Source organism: Haliotis cracherodii, unplaced genomic scaffold (genome assembly GCF_022045235.1).
Source record: "Haliotis cracherodii isolate W230 unplaced genomic scaffold, xgHalCrac1.p SCAF_9, whole genome shotgun sequence".
NCBI classification, from domain to species: Eukaryota; Metazoa; Mollusca; class Gastropoda; order Lepetellida; family Haliotidae; genus Haliotis; species Haliotis cracherodii.
Genome location: NW_027266343.1, coordinates 13980380 through 14004822, shown reverse-complemented (window position 1 = coordinate 14004822; position 24443 = coordinate 13980380). Strand labels below are relative to the sequence as shown.

General features: G+C 38.5%; 1 protein-coding gene across 1 annotated transcript in view; it reads right to left on the bottom strand.

The window, feature by feature from the left end:
- Window positions 1–4386: 4386 nt before the first annotated feature.
- LOC139452713 (uncharacterized) overlaps window positions 4387–24443 on the bottom strand; it is a 29654-nt gene continuing 9597 nt past the window's right edge. The window contains exons 8-10 of the mRNA XM_071234283.1: window positions 13576–22594; window positions 13038–13137; window positions 4387–11346 (exon numbers count right to left, since the gene is read on the bottom strand). Coding sequence (XP_071090384.1) covers window positions 11266–11346; window positions 13038–13137; window positions 13576–22594 — 9200 coding nt within the window. The 3' untranslated portion in view covers window positions 4387–11265. The remainder of the gene's footprint in view (window positions 11347–13037; window positions 13138–13575; window positions 22595–24443) is intronic.

The window sequence follows — 24443 nt, the reverse complement described above, 5'->3', positions numbered from 1 at the left end:
AGTGGTGGCGCTACGATCGAGCCCAGGAATTCCAGCCTAGTTCGGCTGGTAGTCTAGATCATATACTTTGTGTACCCCTCTGACAAGTGTAAATTTGCACGGCTCTCATGGCCGAAAGCTATGAACACACAATGACATTTAGAAAGTGGTCAAATGTAACAACTGTTATATTTGGGATAACACTTTCTTTGTAAAGTACAGATTCTCATACTTTTGGGGGTTGAGTTCCGTCCGGGATTCGAACCCACACCGCCAGAGTGAGGCATCTAATTACCAGCACACAAAGTCAGCAATCTAACCCACTCAGAATAAAGTGCTTCATATGATATACACTGTACACATAGTGTCTGCAATGAAGTGCTTCCTATACATGAACAACTTGCATTGGGTTCTGTTCAGATTGTTGGATTCAGGTAAGATTCTGGCACAAAATTATATTTTTGATGTGATTGTCTTCTTAACTGATCATAACTGTAATTATATCATGTTACATTATTTATTCCACAAGCGTTATTTTTGTGTTTCGGTTTGCCATGAAATATCAACACCAGCAGGGCCTTGAAAGATGGTGTTCCCTCCGTCTCACAATGTGACAAGCATTGCATTCCATCCATCTGTTCTGTATGTTGTGTTGTTAGTCTTTGCTGTCCAGGAAACACCCAGGGCCCTATTCCACAAAGTGATCTTAGCTGTAAGTTGATCGTAACTCCCATTCTTTAACACTGACTTACGACAATCGTAGCGCTAAGATCGCTTTGTGGAACGGGGCCCAGGTCTCCAGCCTGCCTCTGTACACAGGGGTTTACCTGCCACACGTCTGTCATATTGCCAGTACTTAAACATCAGTGTCACAACTGCAATATTTAAACATGGCTGTCACAACTTAAATAACCATGCGCGATAAAATATTCCATTTTTTGTTTGAAATGTTCAGTGGGAATGTTGGAACTCATCACATCATGATTCTGCATCATCCTACTTATGATCATATATATCAGATCTTATGATGATAGATAATTCTGCATCCTACATATGATCATATATATCAGATCCTATGATGACATATAATTCTGCATCACCCTACTTATGATCATATGTAGCAGATCATATGATGATAGATAAAGGATCATATTTTGGCGTCATCCTACTTATGATCATATATATCAGATCTTATGATGATAGATAATTCTGCATCCTACATATAATCATATATTTCAGATCTTATGATGATAGATAATTCTGCATCCTACATATGATCATATATATCAGATCTTATGATGATAGATAGTTCTGCATCATCCTACATATGATCATATATGTCAAATCATATGATAGATAGCGGATCATATTTTTGCATCATCCTTCTCTTCACTGAGGGTATTTTATACAGCATTTACTTAAGTATGAATTTTCTTGTTTTTATGTTGAAACTTACAGATACTCAGGATTTTGTTGCATTCATATGTCATAAGAGCTTTGTACTTAAACTGTTCTGTTTTACCTCTGTTCTACAAAGTATATTGTGTTTCGTGAATAATAACCACAGTCCATCTTATCAAGGAGTGGCCATTCACTGATCCACCTGTTTAAAGATGAACCATCTGTAACTTTATTAGATCTTGCTTGGTTTTTAATGTTTTGCATCCTTTAAAACCACGTCAGACACAGAATTAATATGTGCTCACTGCTTCAAGGTATTTGCAATTTGTTTTATCAGAAGGGAGACATTTTCTTTTCATTTCTTTTTCTTTCTCTAAGTTATTTTTTAAAAGTATTTTCAAGAACAAATTATTAGAAAAAAAACCCAAAAAAACAAACTCACAGTACATCAAATGGGCAGTCCTGATTTGTGTATTTCATGTTACTGTGGGAATCATACATTCATAGTGCTTCGATTGCTTTGTGAAAGTTGCTGCTTTGCTTTTTTACCAATCCATTTTCACACTTTTGTGAAAATAAATATGGTTTAACCAAGTTGCTGCATAATATTTTGTCAGTTCATTGGTACGTGTCAGGATGATGATATCATCAAACATACTCGCATGGTTTCTGAACTGCACCACATGCACTGGGCACAATGGTGATTTAAAGTACAGTAGTCTCCCTTGAATGATGCCATATTAACCAGATTGTAGGGTCTCCCACAGGAAGGTCCAGTGTGCTTCTTTGAACACTTATTTATTGTGCTGTGGTCATCATTCCACATCTGGAAAACTTTTTTTCTGTATGTACCATTATGGGTACATAGAGCCCTCATTGAGAAGTGTCAGTCATGATATTCTGTTTTACTGTGCACTGTTTTTACAATTCCACATTTTTATGTTACAATAAAGTTTGACGGAATGAGTTTTGTTTGTTATTTGTCGTAACACCCTGTTGTTCAGTGTATATATCTGTGTCCTACATGAGGTTTGACATTGTTGGTCATGTAACTGAATGTATCATGCATGTAATTGGCTCTAGACTTCCTACAACCTCAGGGGGCAAGGGTGGCCCAGTCGTTTAAGGCGCCACAATTCGCTGTGCAGAGTTGCGTCCCTTGGACACGCCAGAACCTATGATTGTGTGTTCGAATCACGGTTGGCCCGATTATGTTTCTAGGTTTGTCAGTACCATACCCGTCTAAGACCTGCACCAGGCTTTCCTCCCACATTAAGTTGACACACCGGGATATAACTGGAATACTGTTAAAAGCAGCGTTAAACCCAACTCACTCACTCATACAACCTCAGGGGGCATGCGTGGCTCGATGATCTACGGTGCTGGAAGGTGGTATAAATACCATATTTATCCTGATTAGGATCCTCTTTCTGTCACCAACGTAGTTTAAACCTGAATCACATGGCCACTTGCTGTTCTATAACACATTCAACTGACTCAATCTAAACAAACACTTCTCCACCCGAAAACTCCACTGATCAGTGTTCACACATCAACCGACATGGGAGGTTCCGGGTAAGAATAGATCTTCAGCAACCCGTGCTTGAAATAGGCAACTAGCGGGATCGAATAGTCAGGTTCACTGACATGGTTGATGCTTATTGCATCCCATGTCATTGATCCCAATTGTGTGGATCGATGCTCATGTCAATCGCTGATTCGTCTGGTCCAGACTTGATTATTTACAGACCGCCGTTATATAGCTGGACGATTGCTGAGTGCGGAGTTAAACAACAAACAAACAAACAATTGCATGGATCAATTCTTGATGTCAATTACTGCATTGTCTGGTCCAGACTCGATTATTTACAGACTGCTGTTATATAGCTGGACGATTGCTGAGTGCGGAGTTAAACAACAAACAAACAAACAAACAAACAATTGCATGGATCAATTCTTGATGTCAATTACTGCATTGTCTGGTCCAGACTCGATTATTTACAGACTGCTGTCATATAGCTGGAATAATGCTGAGCAAACAAACAGCCACACCAATCAGTGTTCACACCATGAAGCAGCATTAAACAACAAAAAAACATCACACCATCAACCACACTGATAAGTGTTCACACCATCAACCCCACACAACAACCTACTCATTCCCCCACCAGTCAACTCTCAATCTGGCAACAGCTGATCTTGCTAAGACACTAGATGCAGGTAAAGAACAATGTGAATCCAACTTTTCAATATTAAAAGTTTAGTTATTGATAAAAGACGCTATTCATATGTGTTGTGTTTTTACCATTGAAGCAGAGCAAATAAAGTAACAGTAAACAGTACAAAATATACAGGAAACATACTGGGAATAATATGTACAAACATGGTCATGGTGTTTGTTTAACAACGTGTGTTTGTTTAACACCACACTCTGCTATATGACGTGGCCTGTAAATAAGTGAGTCCAGACCAGACAATCCAGTGATCGATATTGTGAGCTATGATCCATTCCATTAGGTCCATCCACACACCATCAACCAAGTCTGCTTGCCTGACCACCTGAACCTCTAAGTCACCTGTTACACCAATACAGGTTGCATGGGACCTTGAATCCCTATGGGTTAAATAAATAAATGCCACAATCAGATGCTACTGGTATCAAGCTTAGAATCACTCACTCACAATCAGATGCTACTGGCATCAAGCTCAGACTCACTCACTCACAATCAGATGCTACTAGTATCAAGCTTAGAATCACACACTCACTCACAATCAGATGCTACTGGTATCAAGCTCAGACTCACTCTCTCACAATCAGATGCTACTGGCATCAAGCTCAGACTCACTCACTCACAATCAGATGCTACTAGTATCAAGCTTAGAATCACACACTCACTCACAATCAGATGCTACTGGCATCAAGCTCAGACTCACTCTCTCACAATCAGATGCGATTAGTATCAAGCTAAGAATCACACACTCACTCACAATCAGATGCTACTGGTATCAAGCTCAGACTTACTCTCTCACAATCAGATGCTACTGGTATCAAGTTCAGACTCACTCACTCACAATCAGATGCTACTGGTATCAAGCTCAGACTCACTCACTCACAATCAGATGCTACTGGCATCAAGCTCAGACTCACTCTCTCACAATCAGATGCTACTAGTATCAAGCTTAGAATCACACACTCACTCGCAATCAGATGCTACTAGTATCAAGCTCAGACTCACTCTCTCACAATCAGATGCTACTAGTATCAAGCTCAGACTCACTCACTCACAATCAGATGCTACTGTTATCACGGTGACCAAAATCGCCTCACTAGTGTGGCATGGCAATCGACTTAGACCCGCATGTCAGGCAGTGAATAGCAGTGGTCAGGATTGAAAAAATAATACAAACAAGTGGCTTGTAATCTAAAATTCACAGTTTATTTATATAGGCAATCAAACTCAAGTAGGGGTTACAACAACAGGTATGTAGGACCTGATAGATAAACACCTGAGTATGGAGCTAATTGACAAACTCACAACTAAATAGGCTGTGCTAACCAATCTCACCGGACGCTAGACAAGAAAATGGATATGCTAACGTCTACGTCTGACAGGAATTCACACCTTGAGACAATGAGCTGTGACCAATTAACATAAGCTCTTAATTGGACCAATTAGCGGGGACTCAAAAGGACGGGATAATTACCTCTAAGGGATAATAGATGGATTTAAAAGAACTACAACGCTTTAAGTACTGTAAGATACAAAAAGGTAGTACTATGAACTTACAAGTACAACTAACACTATAATAAAATGTAAGAGCAAGCAGAATAGTCTACGAACTTACAAAAAGGGTATACAAGGGGTAGGATAAGCAAATGTGGGTATGACAAAGTTATCCAAACATTTACAGTTCAGAGAGAGTTCAAGATCTCACCAAATCCCGTCAAAGAGTCCTAGGTCGGTCCAGCAGTAAGACAGCAGTGAGCAGCCAGCAGCGTGACCTGAGTCCGCCGAGACGTTACTGATTTACTTAAGATTTGAGTCGGCCTTTAAAAGAAAGAGCCCCTAATTGACCATCACTATATTGGTCACTTAATTAATTAATAAACCAATGGGAGATAAGCCTATTCACGTTGGCTAAGGCTAAACAACCCTGTCTTGTTAATGAGAGTGTGTTTTCTAGAACACGGTTTTTGAAATATAACTAAAATTATATTATGAGTATATACACATATGAACTATGAGCGTATAGGTCATAAAAAGTTCTATACACTGATATAAAATATACAACAATAAATATTCAAATGAAATTGGTAGGGACAATAAACAGCAAATACACAAGCGCAAAATATGTGTTCAGTGACCCAAAATCATGAATTACATGAAAAGTTGAAAAGTGACAATAAAAGCAAATACATATGAAGGTGGAGAATACAATTCTCTTTCAAACTGTACAAATACATATAATATTGACTGAGAACATTGGAAGAGAAATGATGCTAATTAGCACAGCGTGACACTGGTATCAAGCTTAGAATCCCTCACTCACTCACAATCAGATGCTACTGGTATCAAGCTTAGAATCACTTACTCACTCACAATCAGATGCTACTGGTATCAAGTTCAGACTCACTCACAATCAGATGCTACTGGTATCAAGTTCAGACTCACTCACAAACAGATGCTACTGGTATCAAGTTCAGGTTCACTGACTCACAATCAGATGCTACTGGTATCAAGCTCAGACTCGCTCGCTCACTCACAAACAGATGCTACTGGTATCAAGCTCAGACTCACTCACTCACTCACTCACTCACTCACAAACATGCTACTGGTATCAAGCTCAGACTCACTCACTCACTTACAAACATGCTACTGGTATCAAGCTCAGACTCACTCACTCACTTACAAACATGCTACTGGTATCAAGCTCAGACTCACTCACAAACAGATGCTACTGGTATCAAGCTCAGACTCAAATGTTGATTGTATAAAATCTACGCCTTTTCTGAAGTAAACTTTGATATGCTAAAACAACAATACAATAATATCCCCCAGGATATTATCTCTAACTTTTTTTGTTTAGTATATGTTATCAGATGAATGTGGCACAGTAAACAATGTAACTATGATAAATAACTGCGCATGGATATCGTGGTTCTGATGTACACTAAACTGACCTGAAACATTCTGACAGGGCAATGACAATCACAAAGAACAATTATGAAAAATAATCATACTTCTACTTTGGTGTATTTTCAAGCAGAAGTTCTCGCTGCCGCTAAACAAAGATCTGAGGACATCCCATTACGGGTCACATCAGAATGACCTTTTGCAAATTTTGACCGACCACTGAAATGACTAATGAGAAGTAGACATCAGCCAATTAAAAAGCAGCTTTCTCTAGCTTTACGGCGCTCATTTCAACCTGGCGACTTCCATTTCAGGCTACGCTTGAAAGATATGTTTACACAGTTTGATTAAAATTTTGAAAACTAAATATATGTCTAATATATGGTTGAGATTGTATGGCAGTAGTTTCCCACGTACTGCGCAACGCCTCCTCCCTTCAAATGTTTATCCGAGAGATAGACGATAATTTTGACGGAATCAGTCGTATGGGCCGAAACTGTCGTTAGGAATGCCCTGTGTTAACATTTTCGAGGTTGCATGATTAGAAAACACATTCCGACTGTGACTTTCATGATCTGGTAAGCAACGCTTTCATTGGTCGGATGAAAGGTCATTCTGATGTTGAACATCAGAATCCTTACTTACATTAGTTGCACTTGAAACATGTGGATAAAAACATAATTTTTTGTTGACATTGTGACCGCATTTACATATGTTACATTAAAGGTCACATTGATGAAACTATTATTCAGTGAATTTTCGCGAAGTAGAAACCTTACAAGTGAACAAACCTCTTCGGTAGATACTCTCCTTTGGCACACTCACTAAATAATTATGATAATTTTATATCTAATAAGTGAAACCCTTTAAGTGGAAAAAACTGTTACCTGGATACATTTCCATGGTTCCTTGTATGTATAGATTACTAACACTTTAATTCATACTGATAAAAGAATCTTCTATGTTTACATTTTGACATGTATATCTCCATATTTACATAGTTTCATTGAAATGGATATTGATGAAACCATATTCTGTTTACATCCTGACATTACTGTCCATATTTACATTGTTTACATTAAAGGTCATATTGATGAAACCATATTCTATGTTTACATCCTGACATTAGTGTCCATATTTACATTAGCTGCATATAATTGCATATTCTCTGTTTACATTCTAACATGAGTGTCCATATTTACATTAGATCATATTGATGAAACCAAATTCTATGTTTACATCCTAACAGTGGTGTCCATATTCACATTGTTTACATCTGAATCCATATTTACATTGTTTACTGCTGAAACCATATTCTATGTTTACATCCTGACATTAGTGTTTTATATTTACATTAGCTGCATATAATTGCATATTCTCTGTTTACATTCTAACATTAGTGTCCATATTTACATTAGATCATATTGATGAAACCATATTCTATGTTTACATCCTGACAGTGGTGTCCATATTTACATTGTTTACATCTGTATCCATATTTACATTGTTTACATTAAAGTTCATATTGATGAAACAATTTTCTATGTTTACATCCTGACAGTAGTGTCCATATTTACATTGTTTACATTAAAGGTCATATTGATGAAACCATATTCTATGTTTGCATCCTGACAGTAGTGTCCATATTTACATTGTTTACATCTGTATCCATATTTACATTGTTTACATTAAAGGTCATACTGCTGAAACCATATTCTATGTTTACATCCTGACATCTGTATCCATATTTACATTGTTTACATTAAAGGTCATATTGATGAAACCATATTCTATGTTTACATCCTGACAGTAGTGTCCATATTTACATTGTTTACATCTGTATCCATATTTACATTGTTTACATTAAAGGTCATACTGCTGAAACCATATTCTATGTTTACATCCAGACATCAGTGTCCATATGTACATTGTTTACATTAAAGTTCATACTCCTGAAACCATATTCTATGTTTACATCCTGACATTAGTGTCCATATTTACATTGTTTACATTAAACGTCATATTGATGAAACCATATTCTATGTTTACATCATGACAGTAGTGTCCATATTTACATTGTTTACATCTGTATCCATATTAACATTGTTTACATTAAAGTTCATATTGATGAAACTATATTCTATGTTTCCATCCTGACATTAGTGTCCATATTTACATTGTTTACATTAAAGGTCTTACTGCTGAAACCATATTCTATGTTTACATCCTGACGTCTGTATCCATATTTACATTGTTTACATTAAAGTTCATATTGATGAAACCATATTCCATGTTTACATCCTGACATCAGTGTCCATATTTACATTGCTTACATTAAAGGTCATACTGCTGAAACCATATTCTATGTTTATATCCTGACATTAAAGTTCATATTGATGAAACGATATTCTATGTTTACATCCTGACATTAGAGTCCATATTTACATTGTTTACATTAAAGGTCATATTGATGAAACCATATTCTATGTTTACATCCTGACATCTGTATCCATATTTACATTAAAGGTCATATTGATGAAACCATATTCTATGTTTACATCCTGACAGTGGTGTCCATATTTACATTGTTTACATCTGTATCCATATTAACATTGTTTACATTAAAGTACATATTGATGAAACAATTTTCTATGTTTACATCCTGACATCTGTATCCATATTTACATTGTTTACATTAAAGTTCATATTGATGAAACCATATTCTATGTTTACATCCTGACAGTAGTGTCCATATTTACATTGTTTACATCTGTATCCATATTAACATTGTTTACATTAAAGTTCATATTGATGAAACCATATTCTATGTTTCCATCCAGACATTAGTGTCCATATTTACATTGTTTACATTAAAGGTCTTACTGCTGAAACCATATTCTATGTTTACATCCTGACGTCTGTATCCATATTTACATTGTTTACATTAAAGTTCATATTGATGAAACCATATTCTATGTTTACATCCTGACAGTAGTGTCCATATTTACATTGTTTACATTAAAGTTCATACTCCTGAAACCATATTCTATGCTTACATCCTGACATCTGTGTCCATATTTACATTAGCTGCATATAATTGCATATTCTGTTTACATTCTGACATTAGTGTCCATATTTACATTAGATGCATATAATTGCATATTCTCTGTTTACATCCTAACATTAGTGTCCATATTTACATGAGCTACATATAAATGTATATTCTCTGTTTACATTCTAACATTAGTGTCCATATTTACATGAGCTACATATAATTGCTTATTCTCTGTTCACATCCTACCATTAGTGTCCATATTTACATGAGCTACATATAATTGCTTATTCTCTGTTTACATCCTAACAATAGTGTCCATATTCACATGAGCTACATATAATTGCATATTCTCTGTTCACATCCTAACAATAGTGCCCATATTTACATGAACTGTATATAATTGCATATTCTCTGTTTACATTCTAACATTAGTGTCCATATTTACATGAGCTACATATAAATGTATATTCCCGGATTACATTCTAGTATCAGTGTCCATCTGCCCACACTACATAGTTATGAAGCAATGTTTTAAGTGTACATAACTTATGTCGTTGTATTATTTACAAACGAATACAACACTTTCAAGAAAACCTTTTTTGAATTACTATAAATGCGTAACAGGCAGAGGAAAAGTGAACAATTGACTTGTCTTTCCATGTGTTTGTGATGCGTGGCACGGGTGAGACAGGATATGTTCACCATTTTGTAAACACCAGGGATCATCACTATTTGAGAGTAATTCATAAACAACATGCTTATCATAGTGTCAGAATTGTACAATCAACTCTTATTACTTATGATTTCTTATGTGTATTGAAATGTTAATTGTCGCTTTTTTCATAAGTCATAAGTGAACTTACTTCAGTGAAAATTGCCATGTGTGCAGACTGTACAAAAAACATCTTATTTTTCTCGTTAGTTTGCAATGAAATAAAAACATTACTTCGAAACCCTTCAGGTTTACTTTCAATTCATCAGGCATTATATCTAAAAACTGTAATTATTACATAAACAGTTATAATAGAAAAGTGAGTTCAAATGTTTAATGTCGTGTATCTCTGTGATAAATATGAATTGAAGCTTGTGAATTGTTTTTGTGTGTGCCGAAGATGCTGTAGTTTTAAAATATTATGAAAAGTCAAAATGTGATTTTTCACCCATAAGGTCCCTTATCTCATGGTTGGTCATATATATTGATAGGTTACATTGGTTATCCTAACATCAGTATTCATATTTACATTAATTTTATTTACTCACCTACTGTTATAACCATATTCTATTTTGCACATCCTAACATAACTGTTATATGTACATATTTACATTAAGTTGGATTCAAATGCATTTACTACAACAATATTCTGTTTAAATCCTAACCACAGTGTCCATATTCACATTTCTTACACTTATATTAATATTCATTAAATGACTTTCTATTTTGACATCCTGATATACGTTTCCATAATTACATCCATAAATCAATGTTAAAGCCATTTTTTGCTACATATAAGCATGCCTATAAGTGTGCCTATCAAATACATAGATCACACACCTATCTATCTGTACACACATTGTGGATGACTTGAGGAGGAGCTGCCAGATAATGTGCACAGAATGAGCAGCCATATCATGGTATACACTGATCCATGTGCCTCTCATTGGGATATGAACTCTGTATCCCCCACTCAGTGTATATCAGAGCTTGTGGCAGTGTCCTGTTAGCAGACTCCAAGACAGAAGTACCAACTCTTCATTCTTGTCAGTTTGGTCTTCAGACTGTAACAGACATTGAACAAGATTTTCTTTCACAAGGGCTTGCATGTATTTAGTTAGGTGTGAAATATTTAGAATGAGTGAAATATATATATATTTAGAAGATATATTTTCTTTCGTTGACAAATAACAAGAAGGTCATGGAAGATTATGAGATACAGGAGACATCCAATGTCTAGGATTTTATTAGATCATACACGGTTGCTATTAGATGACTAACAAATAGCTGCGGAGTGTGGTACATGAAAAGAAAATTGCCTAATGATTTAGACCTTTGAAATATAAACTGTTCAGTTCCTCTTCTCAGACATAAATTTGTATGTCGTGAAGCGGTGATTGAAAATATGTTCTGTCCATAACAATTCCAAGCCTCCCAAAGAATATCAAATATTACTTTTTTTAGTATTTGTAGCAGAGTCAAACAAGCAGACAATTTGTTTTGTTGTTTTATTCTTTTTATGTACATTCAGATCTATTTCAGGTTTCTTGCTAATGTTCAACATTGAACAGATCTCATAAACACAACTTTGACAATGTTTCTGGTAGTGAAGTGTATCTCATAAACACAACTTTGACAATGTTTCTGGAAGTGAAGTGTATTTCATAAACACAACTTTGACAATGTTTCTGGTGGTGAAGTGTATCTCAAGTTTTTTGAAGGGTTTGATTGGGTGACAGTGTGAATATATAGTTTGGTAGTGTGACCTTTTGATCACTTTTTCCTTTCTCTCCCATTATGTTCATTTGTCAGAGTCTTCAAAGAAGTTTCTGTTGTGGTCACATGTTGAGTGTTTATATGGCCTATTACATTTGATTGGGTACTTGTCAGTAGTATGTTTAAGGTTTGAAGTTTATTCATTGCTTTGTTTGGTTATGTGTATAACATGTATTTTAAAGGTATGTTCATGAAGTGATGTTATTTCTATTTGGCAAGAAAATGTAGAAGGTTGTACTTATGTAAATTCAGAGTTATAATATTGTTGAAGAGTTAGTGTAATTGTATTTATGTATAGCTTGACTTGATAATTGGTCTAGTCATGTTTATATGTTTTATTTATGAGTAAAGTTTATAGTTTACTTGTTCAGGTTGTGTCATAGTGATATCTCGACAGCAACAAAGGATGTAATAGTTCATGGGTGTCCTTGGCATTGCCCACCGATTGCATAAGGCTAGCCTTTATTTTCGGTCTGTATTATATATGATTTAATGCTGAATTCCAAAACATTTCTCTTGATTCTTGCTGTAGAATCTGTTTGTTTATATTCTGGATTTTTAATATAATTTGAATGGGATGAATGTGGCATGCATTTGTGTGAGTTTTTGCTTAATGTTACCTTGTAATTGTGTTATATACATGATCACATATGGCAAAGTCTAACATGCAGTTATGGTTTTTTTTTCTGTTTTAGGGGTCTTCTTTAATTACAAGTATGTTGTTGGGTTCTTGAATAAAGATTCCTTATGAACTCAGTCATCCATAATCTTTCAGGGTGGATACTACCAGCTACATATTATTAAGGCCAGCATTATTTAGACAAACTAAGCTTTACAATACAGGTTTGGATCTAAATCATCTCTATAGTAGTTTTAGGATGTTACTGATGAGTACAGATAAGAATTCAAAAAAAGAAGAAACATATTTGCAGTACGTTGTTTTCAAAGTTCAATATTGTTGCATTAACATGATACATACCTTGTCTACACTGTCCTGAAACCGTCGTCTCTTACTGGGAGGCAAGTCACCATCACACACTTTCCCACTTGTTCTCTTTCTCCCAGAATTAGCAGCATGTCTGAAATAGAAAACACATTCATTAATGTACATGAATGGATCAATGCTATCAGTTATGGCACCAGGTGTTCGTGAAAATGGTAAGCATGTCCTGGTGGCACCTAACACTCACACCACATCACAAAGAAGTGTTTGTTTGTTGCCTAGCGCCACACTCAGCAATAATATGGCAGGGTGTAAACAGTCAAGTCTTGACAAGACTAATCCAGTGATCAGTATTATGATCAATGATACACGTCATCGGGATAAAATCCATAATCATTAAAATATAATACTGAAAGAATTGAAACTATCTCATTCCACCCTATATACCACATGTTTGAGGAATATAATCATAACTATTAAATTGTTTAAACTGGATAGAGTACCCACTTAGTTTGACTGTACACATATACCATTTTTAAAGGAATGATATGCATAATGCAGACTTATTGTTTACCTATTTGTCAAGATGACCACAAGGTCCTGTCTTGAGCACATGTCCACAGGGGTCCTGCCTTTTGAGTCTGTGACATTACCATCTGCCCCTGCCTTGACAAGGAGATCTACAGTGCCAGCCAGTCCCAAGAGACATGCGTAGTGAAGTGGGGTCATGTTCCTCTTGTTCACTGGTGAGACTTCAGCTCCACCCTGAAGCAGAACATCCACTACCTCCCTGTGCCCTTGCATGCATGCATTGTGGAGGGGCGTGTTGCCATAGCGATTTGGAACATCTAACTCCGCTCCTGCTCTCATGAGCATCCTTACACACTCTGTATGTCCCTCCCAACAAGCTTCATGGAGTGGTGTGCGGTAGTATCTGTTTTGAAGACGCACATTTGCACCCAGTGCTATCAACAATGACACAATTTCTAAATGTGCATTCTCAACAGCTTCAAACAATGGTGAACGTCCATGCTTATCTGTTACTCCCAAATTTGCTCCTTTTTCCAAAAGTACATTGAAAATATCTTTGTTGCCCTTTCTGCAGGTGATGTGTAGTGGAGACAGTCCATCTTTGTCTTGGAACAGTATATCAGCTCCGCACTCCACCAACAATTTCACAATGTGAGGAGCTTCTACTCTACATGCTGTTACTAAAGGTGTGTCCCCTGTCTTGTTCTTATGATTCACATCAGCATTGTGTTGTAGTAGGTGTTTGACAATGCCACAGTGTTTTCCTTCACAGGCCATATGAAGATATCTGCTGAAGTAAAGCTTATGGTTACACTTGGTCAAATCTTTCTGAAGATTTGGTTGTTTGAGGTTCTGACATACCCAAAGTCTGTGTAGAAGAATTTCTAAAATATGTGTATACCCTTTTTCACACACTAATTGCAATGGTGTTTTGCCTTCCTTGTTTTCATTTAGGATGTCACATGTTAGTTTTAAGACACTGATGATCATGTGTTCAAATCCTCTTTTACAGACCACATGAAGAGGTGTGTCACCTAATACATTCTTTGGACCTGCGCTGACATCCCACCTTGCCAGCAGGCTGATCATGTCTTCACTGCTGTTGTCTGAGGCAATATGTAGTGGGGTGTTAAGATCCCTGTCAACCGAGTCAACTCTAGCTCCAGCCTTCAGTAAAGCATCAGCTGCACCTACAGACCCACCTTGGCAAGCAAGGTGAAGTGGGGTGCTCCCACTGCATGATCTCACTTTAAGATTAGGTTTGAATGCCAGAAGAAGAAGCACTGTGTCCAGATGTCCCATCAGACTGGCCACGTGTAAAGGTGTGTATCCTTCAGTGTTAGAAACATCCATCTCAGCCCCAGATCGGAGTAATTCTGTAGCTGTGATAGTCCTTCCATGATAACAGGCAAAGAAAAGCGGTGTTTCTCCATGCTTGTTGGCAGCATTCACATCATATCCTTTCAATAGAATCATTGTTACCACATCTTTGTTGCTAGACCCGGCAGCAACATGGAGAGGGGTGTTGCCATATATGTTTGGTTTAACCTTTTCAGCAAGACACATTTCCACTGTGCCAGAGCTTCCAGATTTACATGCCAGATGCAGAACACTATTTCCTGTATTATCTAGTGCCTTAATATCACAACCACATTCACTTAGATATTTCACTACGTCCACATGTCCACAGAAGGCTGCTTCATGCAGTGGTGTTCTCCCTGCCTTGTTAACAACCTCAGTGTCACCTCCATGTTGAATGACCATCTTTACCACATCAAGACATCCATTGTGACACACAATATGGAGTGGTGTGTCCCCTCTGAGGTCTGTTTCAGCTACGTTTGATCCAGCCCGGAGGAGACAGTGAACAGCTGCCTTGTTTCCTTCTGTACATGCTATGTGTAGAGCAGTTTGATTGACGTTGTTCCGCATACTAACATCTGCAACCTTTACAAGATGATTCATATCTTCTGACCAGTTTACACCTGCAGCAACATGTATAGGTGTGTTTCCTTCCCAGTCTTTGACACAAAGTGCTCGTTTCAAAGCATCTTTATCAGCAACCACTTCCAAAATGTCAGGAAGACTTGGTTGACCAGAAGCGGATGCAATGTGAAGGACTGTTTGTCCTTGTTTGTTTACACAGTCTAACATACCTCCATGAAGTAAGAGAAGTTTAAGGACATTGATGTGTCCTTCTTGGCAAGAAGTATGCAATGGTGTGTCACCGTGTGCATCTAGTGCACATATATCTGCTTTCGCTGATAGAAACAAAGCTACTATATTTTCATCCCCACACTGGCATGCCAAATGCAAGACTGTTTGCTTGTGCATGTTTACAATGTTTACATCTGCCCCTCTTTCCAGCAGCAATGCCACATTTTCAGAACACCTTTCATATGTAGCAACATGTAAAGGTGTATTGCCATCCATGTCTTGAGTCATCATCATCTTCTTGGAAAATTGCCTGTCTAGAACTGTGTTGAATATAACAGACAAAATGTTTGGATCTCCACATCCTAAGTGTACCGGGGTCTCTCCTATTGTATTTGTCTCACATGGAAACCATCCAGCTGATGTGAGCAGTTGAACAATCTCTGCTCTTCCTTCATCACATGCTACATGGAGGAGGCTGTTACCTGTCAGGTCGCAGTTAAACTTTACCCTGCATTTGAGGCATAATGACAAAAATTCTACCTGATTTTCACAACAGATGTGCCTGACTGAGTGACTGTTTAAATGTGCATTATGTTGTGTACATATATATGAAAGATCAAAAAGACAAGTTATTTCATATCTGCTATTCAATATTGCCAAATCCAGTGGGGAATTTCCAGAGTTGTCTTGAATATTTATATCAAATCCATCCTTAATCAGCCATTCTGCAAGGACAAAGTTCCCATTCACACAGGCATAGTGAAGTACAGTCCAACCAGCATTGTCTTTAGCAAGTTTGTCACCATCCTTGTCAAGTATAAAGTGCAGGATGTCCTCTCTCCCATTTTCACTGCATATATGTTGGGGCAATTTCCCATCCTTTGAGCTAGGTGGGCACACATTTGACCCACATTCAACAACCTTCTTAATCCAGTCCAGGTGAGTATTGTTAGATTCACACAGGATATGGAGGATGGTTTTCCCGTTAACATCTGCAATATCAAGGACATTTTTCACTATCTTGATAAGACACTCAAGTCTGTTAGTCTTCAGTGAAGCATTCACTAGTGGCCTCATGTCACAGTGTTGAAGTGACGCACCTGCACCATGATCAAGGAGGTCTTGTATTATGTCAAGATGACCTCGTGCACACGCTACTTTAAGAAATCTGTGACCTTTGACATGTAGCTGAAACAATGGCAGACATTTATCGAGAAGTACCCTTATAACTTTAACATGGCCCCAGAGGACAGCATGATACAAAGGAATATTTCCATTTGTGTTTTCTACTAGTGGATCTGCCCCATTTAAAAGCAACTGTTCTACAATAGTGGCATGTCCCTGGGAGCATGCTCTGTGGAGTGGTGTGTTTCCACGATGTCCCTTGATGTGAATTGAAACACCCTTTCCAAACAAATATGATGCAATGTCTGCATGACCGTTCTCACAGGCAATACAAAGACCAGAGTTGTGTTGATTATCAAGATGGTTGATATCTGCGTTGTTCTCTGTCAGGAACTGTACAACAGGAAGATGTCCATTTCTACAAGCAAGGTGTAAAGGTGTTGATGAATGTGAATCTCTGGCATCAATGTCAGCTCCTGCTTCAATTAACATAGAAACAGATTCAGTGTGACCCTCATCACAAGCATAATGAAGAGGGGTTTGATTTTCATTATCTTTGACTGATATATCAGCATTATATTTCAAGAGAGTTTTCAAGATGGGGGCATTATTGTTTTCAGCAGCCACATGAACTGGGTAATTGCCAAGGCTGTTTTTAATGTCTACCCTTGCTCCCCTCTCACTCAGAATACTAACACACTCTTGGAGTCCTTTCATACATGCATGGTGTAGAACACTGTTCCTTTCATCATCACACACGGATACATCTGGGTACACTTGACAAAACACCTTGAACATCCGAGGACAAGCAAGGATACTTGTGAATGGTATGTCTCCTGTATTTCTTTTTGCAAAAACATTAGCATTGTGTTTCAACAGAACCCTTAGTACAAGAGTCTGTCGGTATTTGCAGGCAATATGAAGAGGTGTTTCATTCATCCCATTTGTAATGGACGGATTCCATCCATTCTTTACTAATAGGTCAATAATTGAGTCTTGTCCACGTTTACATGATTTTGACATTATTTGGAATTGTTGACTTTGGTTGTAGGTAATAGCTGGTGCATATCCTTGCAGCATATCCACAAGCTGCAGATGGTTCATCAGGCATGCTATGTGAAAACATGTCATTTCTTCCTTGTTTGCAATAGACGCATCACCTCCAGCATCAAGTAAAAATTTCACTGTTTCAGTTTTACCAAGTCGGCAAAAGTGATGAAGACATGAATTGGCATTAATGTCTATATTAGATACTTTAGCACCATGACGCACAAGTGTTTTTACAATGTCTCTATATCCATGCTTTGATGCTATCAAAAGTGGGGTTATGTCATTGGGTCCCTTGCTGTCTACAGGTGCTCCTGCATCCAGAAGCATTTCAACTAGAGACAGTTTTCCTCGTTCACAGCACAAATGGAGACATGTTTCACATGCATCATTTGAAGTTGATACATCTGCTCCAACATCAATCAATAGTTTGACAACCTTGCTGTGTCTCAACTTACATGCTAACAGAAGGGGTGTGGCTCCATTGGTGTCTCTTGCATTCACATGTGCACTGGCTTCTAAAAGAATTCTTATATTTGATATATTTCCATTTCTGCATGCTATGTGCAAAGGTGTATTCAAACTATCATCAGCTTGGTTTACCTCTGCACCTTTGTTGATGAGCAGATGTGTGATATTGTCATGGCCATACCTGCATGCTGTATGCAAAAACATTTGGCATGGATTATTCTGGCAGACAGGAACACCAAAAAGGGCTATCTTTTCAACAATATTTGCTAGTCCTAGCTTACATGCTATATCCATGGCTTTTGTACTGTGAATGGTATTGCTTGTCCTCAAATATCCCACATTTATTAACATGTCCAACAGAAGAGCATTCTTCATGCCCAATAGCATTGTCATAACATCATCAGATACACAACACCCATTTTGAATAAGGTCTTTACAAATATGAACTGATGGACACCAAGATTCCAACTTTTTTGTGTTGAATGCGCTTTGTAACATGTTGCTGAGAATCTGGTAAATAGCATAACTACCTTTACTAGCTACATCCTTCAAAAGGTTCATGAGTTCCTCTTTGTTCCAGTTATTTCCAATTATTTTTCCAACAGATCTCTTTGACAACAGCATTACTGTATGTGCATCCCCAAGTCTAATAGCCATTTTGAACAGTTTAGGTGCTGCAGAACTTATTTCTGTTACAGTAATAACATCTCTCACGATGTGTTTATGGCCATGTTTTAATGCTAGATCTAGTGGTGTGTCTCCATTAACATTAACCATGTTGAAGACAGAAAATGGGACTTTAGTCAGGAGCATCAATATTTCATCCCTGCTGCCTGTAACACAACAATGATGTATAACTGTGTTTCCAGCTTCGTTCTGTTGACTAAATACATCACACAGTCGTGGTTCTGTTTCCATTATGTCGACGAAACACCTAAATATATCAGTTTGTCTGTTTGCGCAGACTCTTAACAGAACTTTGGTGAAGGACACATTCACACATTTCTTCAGCAACAATTTCAATAAAAGTTTCACAATTTCCACATGTCCCCCTTCACAGGCACTAAGTAGAGCTGGGATACCATAATCAGACTGTGATACATCCAGCCCATTCTCCAACAATAGTTTCACTATCTCCACATGTCCCCCTTCACAGGCACTCTCTAGAGCTGTGTTACCATAATCAGACTGTGATACATCCAGCCCATTCTCCACCAATAGTTTCACTATCTCCACATGTCCCCCTTTACAGGCCATCCACAGAGCTCTGTCACCATAATCAGACTGTGATACATCCAGCCCTTTCTCCACCAATAGTTTCACTATCTCCACATGTCCCCCTTTACAGGCACTCAACAGAGCTGTGTCATAATAATCAGACTGTGATACATCCAGCCCTTTCTCCACCAATAGTTTCACTATCTCCACATGTCCCCCTTTACAGGCACTCAACAGAGCTGTGTTACCATAATGTGATACATCCAGCCCATTCTCCACCAATAGTTTCACTACCTCCACATGTCCCCCTTTACAGGCAATCTCTAGAGCTGTGTCATAATAATCAGACTGTGATACATCCAGTCCATTCTCCAACAATAGTTTCACTATCTCCATATGTCCCCCTTTACAGACACTCTCTAGAGCTGTGTCATCATAATGTGATACATCCAGCCCATTCTCCAACAATAGTTTCACTATCTCCATATGTCCCCCTTTACAGGCCATCCACAGAGCTGTGTCATCATAATGTGATACATCCAGCCCATTCTCCACCAATAGTTTCACTATCTCAACATGTCCCCCTCCACAGGCCCTCCACAGAGCTGTGCAACCATGTGATACATCCAGCCCTTTCTCCACCAATAGTTTCACTATCTCCACATGTCCCCCTTCACAGGCCCCCCACAGAGCTGTGTAACCATAATGTGATACATCCAGCCCATTCTCCACCAATAGTTTCACTATCTCCACATGTCCCCCTTTACAGGCAATCTCTAGAGCTGTGTCATAATAATCAGACAGTGATACATCCAGCCCATTCTCCACCAATAGTTTCACTATCTCAACATGTCCCCCTTCACAGGCAATCTCTAGAGCTGTGTCATAATCATCAGACAGTGATACATCCAGCCCATTCTCCAACAATAGTTCCACTATCTCCACATGTCCCCCTTCACAGGCACTCTCTAGAGCTCTGTCACCATAATCAGACTGTGATACATCCAGCCCATTCTCCACCAATAGTTTCACTATCTCAACATGTCCCCCTTTACAGGCACTCAACAGAGCTGTGTAACCATAATGTGATACATCCAGCCCATTCTCCACCAATAGTTTCACTATCTCAACATGTCCCCCTTCACAGGCAATCTCTAGAGCTGTGTCATAATCATCAGACAGTGATACATCCAGCCCATTCTCCAACAATAGTTCCACTATCTCCACATGTCCCCCTTCACAGGCACTCTCTAGAGCTCTGTCACCATAATCAGACTGTGATACATCCAGCCCATTCTCCACCAATAGTTTCACTATCTCAACATGTCCCCCTTTACAGGCACTCAACAGAGCTGTGTCATAATAATCAGACTGTGATACATCCAGCCCATTCTCCACCAATAGTTTCACTATCTCCACATGTCCCCCTTCACAGGCTCTCCACAGAGCTGTGTTACCATAACCATCCAACACTAACATGGATGTCTTCTTTGTCATCAACATACTTGCAATGCAAGGCCTGTTCTGTTGTATAGCTATCAACAGTGGGTGTCCAGCATCCACATTTACTGATCTTTCCACATCATACATAAGAAGGAGCTGTACAATATGTGGGAAGCCTGCTCGACATGCTTTGTGCAGGGGTGTGTCGGATCCGTCATATGGTACTGGGTAACCCCACTTGTGTAGCAATGCCTTGACCACACCTTCATCTCCTTGTTCACATGCTATATCAAGTGGTAGGTAGTTACCATAGTTCAACAAAGAGCAATCACAATCAAGATTCAAAAGAATTTCAACAATATTAATGTCTCCTGTCTGACAAACTAAATGAATTGGAGTGTTCCCATCAATATTTCTCTCAGACATAATTCCTCTACAGGCTGCAACCAAAGTAGTAACAATGTCTCTATGTCTCTGACTGCACGCGATGTGCAGAGGAGTGTTGTAATTGACATCAACAACTTCAACGTTGGCTCCATGCTTCAGCAGGAGTTCCACAGTACTTGTTTGTCCTTGGAGTGAAGCCACAGAGATTGGTGTGGATTCAGCTGGTATTCTTCCATCTTCCTTGCCACCTGAAACCTGCTTGTTGATGTCAAAGTTATGCTCAATTAAAATAGAAACAATAGTTCGGTTGCCATAGTAACAAGCCAGATAAAGCGGAGGCAGCAGGTGCGTGTCAAGTATTTTTATGTCACTTGGCTCGGAGATAACAGGTAGATATCGACACTTTGGCAGGGCTGAATTCACTACCTCGGAATCCATCGTTTGGAGTATTAGCTCTAGGAGGGCAGCATTTCCTGTCAGACAACAACCTATCATACATTCACAAGTGTCGCTATCTGACAGGAACACAGCCACTGATCTATACAGTTCCAGGTGCTTTCCTATTGACAGCCAATGAGAGAATGAACCACCATGTAAGCTGTCAGATGTCTGGACCAAGGCTTTCAAAGTATCCTCCTCTATCCCACTCTGGACTTCCTTCAAAAGTCGAACACAAAATGAGTCAGATCCACATGCCTCATGTGACAGGACGAAGGCAAACCTATGCTGGAGTATCTCATGTGAAAATCTCTTCATCAAAAGCCTCTGTTGGAATCTACTCAAACAGATGACAAACTTCCCACAGGAAGCAGAGTGTTTGTCCAGCAGTCTGACATGCCTGTACAGGAACATCGTATCGATGATGTCCATGTAATCTGCTGAATGATCTGTCAGTATGGCGGTGACAATTGTAATTGCACATATATTCTGAAGTGTAAATATCCCATCGGATTCCGTCAGTAGATTTCCTCTCATGTGATGCAGCGATGTAGTAAACATGTTAAACAGCTTAATGCTATCAGCTCCTGACAAGGTGCTTGCCCACATCATGTGGGTTTTAAGTAACGGGTTTTCAGATGCTTCTTCAACATGTGACATGCTGAGTTTTCCATCTTGCAGACAAACAACTGTAAGGGCCGCAAAATGGATCTTGTGTTTTTGAAATAACATCTGGCACTGTGATTTCAGATCTGCTGATGGCTGTAGTTCAGGATCTGAAAGAAGAGTATTATATCAGCGTTTGAAATAATCTTAAAACCTTACAATGCAGTCGGGCAGGTGCAGTTACTGCCCACAAATCTCATCTTGATAAAGTTGAAATAATGCAAACAACCTATATGTTTGAGAATCTATACAAGGAGTTATAATTAAACTGAAGTCTTAGATTTATCTGCCAGACAGTCGAGGAGATGGACAGAAAAGTTACCAGCCACAAACACTGTTTGATATTAATGTTAATAATTAATTATCTTGCTATCCAAAATAAGATGGCATCATATCAAATATCAATGAACCTACTAAAAATAGATATATAAGCATTTAATGATAGATGGATCTTTTTGAATAAGCTGATGATCAAAAGAAAATAGACATTGTTGGATTGTGAATAAGTCTTATACCTTGGCTAAAGGAAACTGAATTCAGACTGAAAATGACTGCCCAAATGCACCCAACATCGCCTGACTGTCAGAAGTGCATTTTGAGAAAAATGATTTTTGCGACCTTTGTAAAAAAACATGATATTTTAATATAGCACAAGATCAATGAAATAGAGGGTATAAAAATCAAGCAGTTGGATCCAATACTGTAAATCATGAAATTAATGCATCTCCAAAAGAATGGAATGCTGGCCCCTTGCCAAAAATACGACTCAATATGAATGCGACACCCCCCTCCACTCAAGCATCAGTGGATATGTTATCTAAAGAAAATGTCCTCTGTCAGGTTTACAGAATCCTCATCTTAATCCAACCTTACATTAATCCAATCACACACCAAATAGAACTGCTTATTAGCGCTGAGTACTGTGCTTCTGCTAAAACAATGCATGCACACTGGCACGTGTCGGCCTTTAACACAGTTGCAAAGAACAAAGACACTGTGTTGCGTGGATGGCGTCTGTCTGGACTTGCAGGTGTGATCAGTGATGACATAAGTAGGTAGAACTCTTGTCTTGACCCCAGCAGTGACAATTCACAGGATGTCATTAGTGTTTGAATGATATTGTTTATATACTAGTTACAAGTGCTGCTCAATAAACAGTGATGTGGAAAACATAGTTGTTTGTTTTCCACGTATGTCTAAGTTGGTATTTCTGCTATCCAAAATGTCTCATTGTTGATATAAATGCGATGTTTAATAATGCGAGCCAAGACAACTCGCATTTTTCGCATTTAATTCACGCTCGCGTTGATTTCAAGATTTACAGTATATAGAAGCATGCAACGAAAATACCAAAGTTATCAGCAAAACAGAGCAAGACGGTCTTGGAATGTCACTGATGGGCAACACATGTCCATATTGCAAGAACACGCGGATTCAGCCAACTGCCCATTTGCCAGACACTTCAGCGACACAACCAGATTGAGGAACAATCCTACAGGAAGGCAGCCATTTGCGCAACTGCATATCCCACCACAGAATGGCCTTGACCTGTCAACATCCACGAATAGACAGTGGTCTCGAAACAATATGATTGTCAAGTGTACTGTTCAGCAACGAGAACAGGTTGAGCTTGTTCCATCTGGATGGCTGGATGCAGGTGATGGGGAGGTGAACGAGTGGCTCCACATTGGAGGCAGTGACGTCATGGTGTCCGGCAGGATTTGGACAATTGAACACCCAGTTGTCTTTCCCTTTCTCAGAAGACAGCCACAAGGGATGCTGTTGCAAAAGGGAAATGCCAGGCCCCACTCAGCTCAAATAATCTAGGCCCCACTCTGGTCAAATAATCCAGGACTTTCTCAAGAGAACAGGAGAGAGACCACATGCCCATTGATGTCATCATCGATGAGGCGTTGTGTATACTTTCTTTTGATGAGGGTACTTTAGTTCCCAGACCCA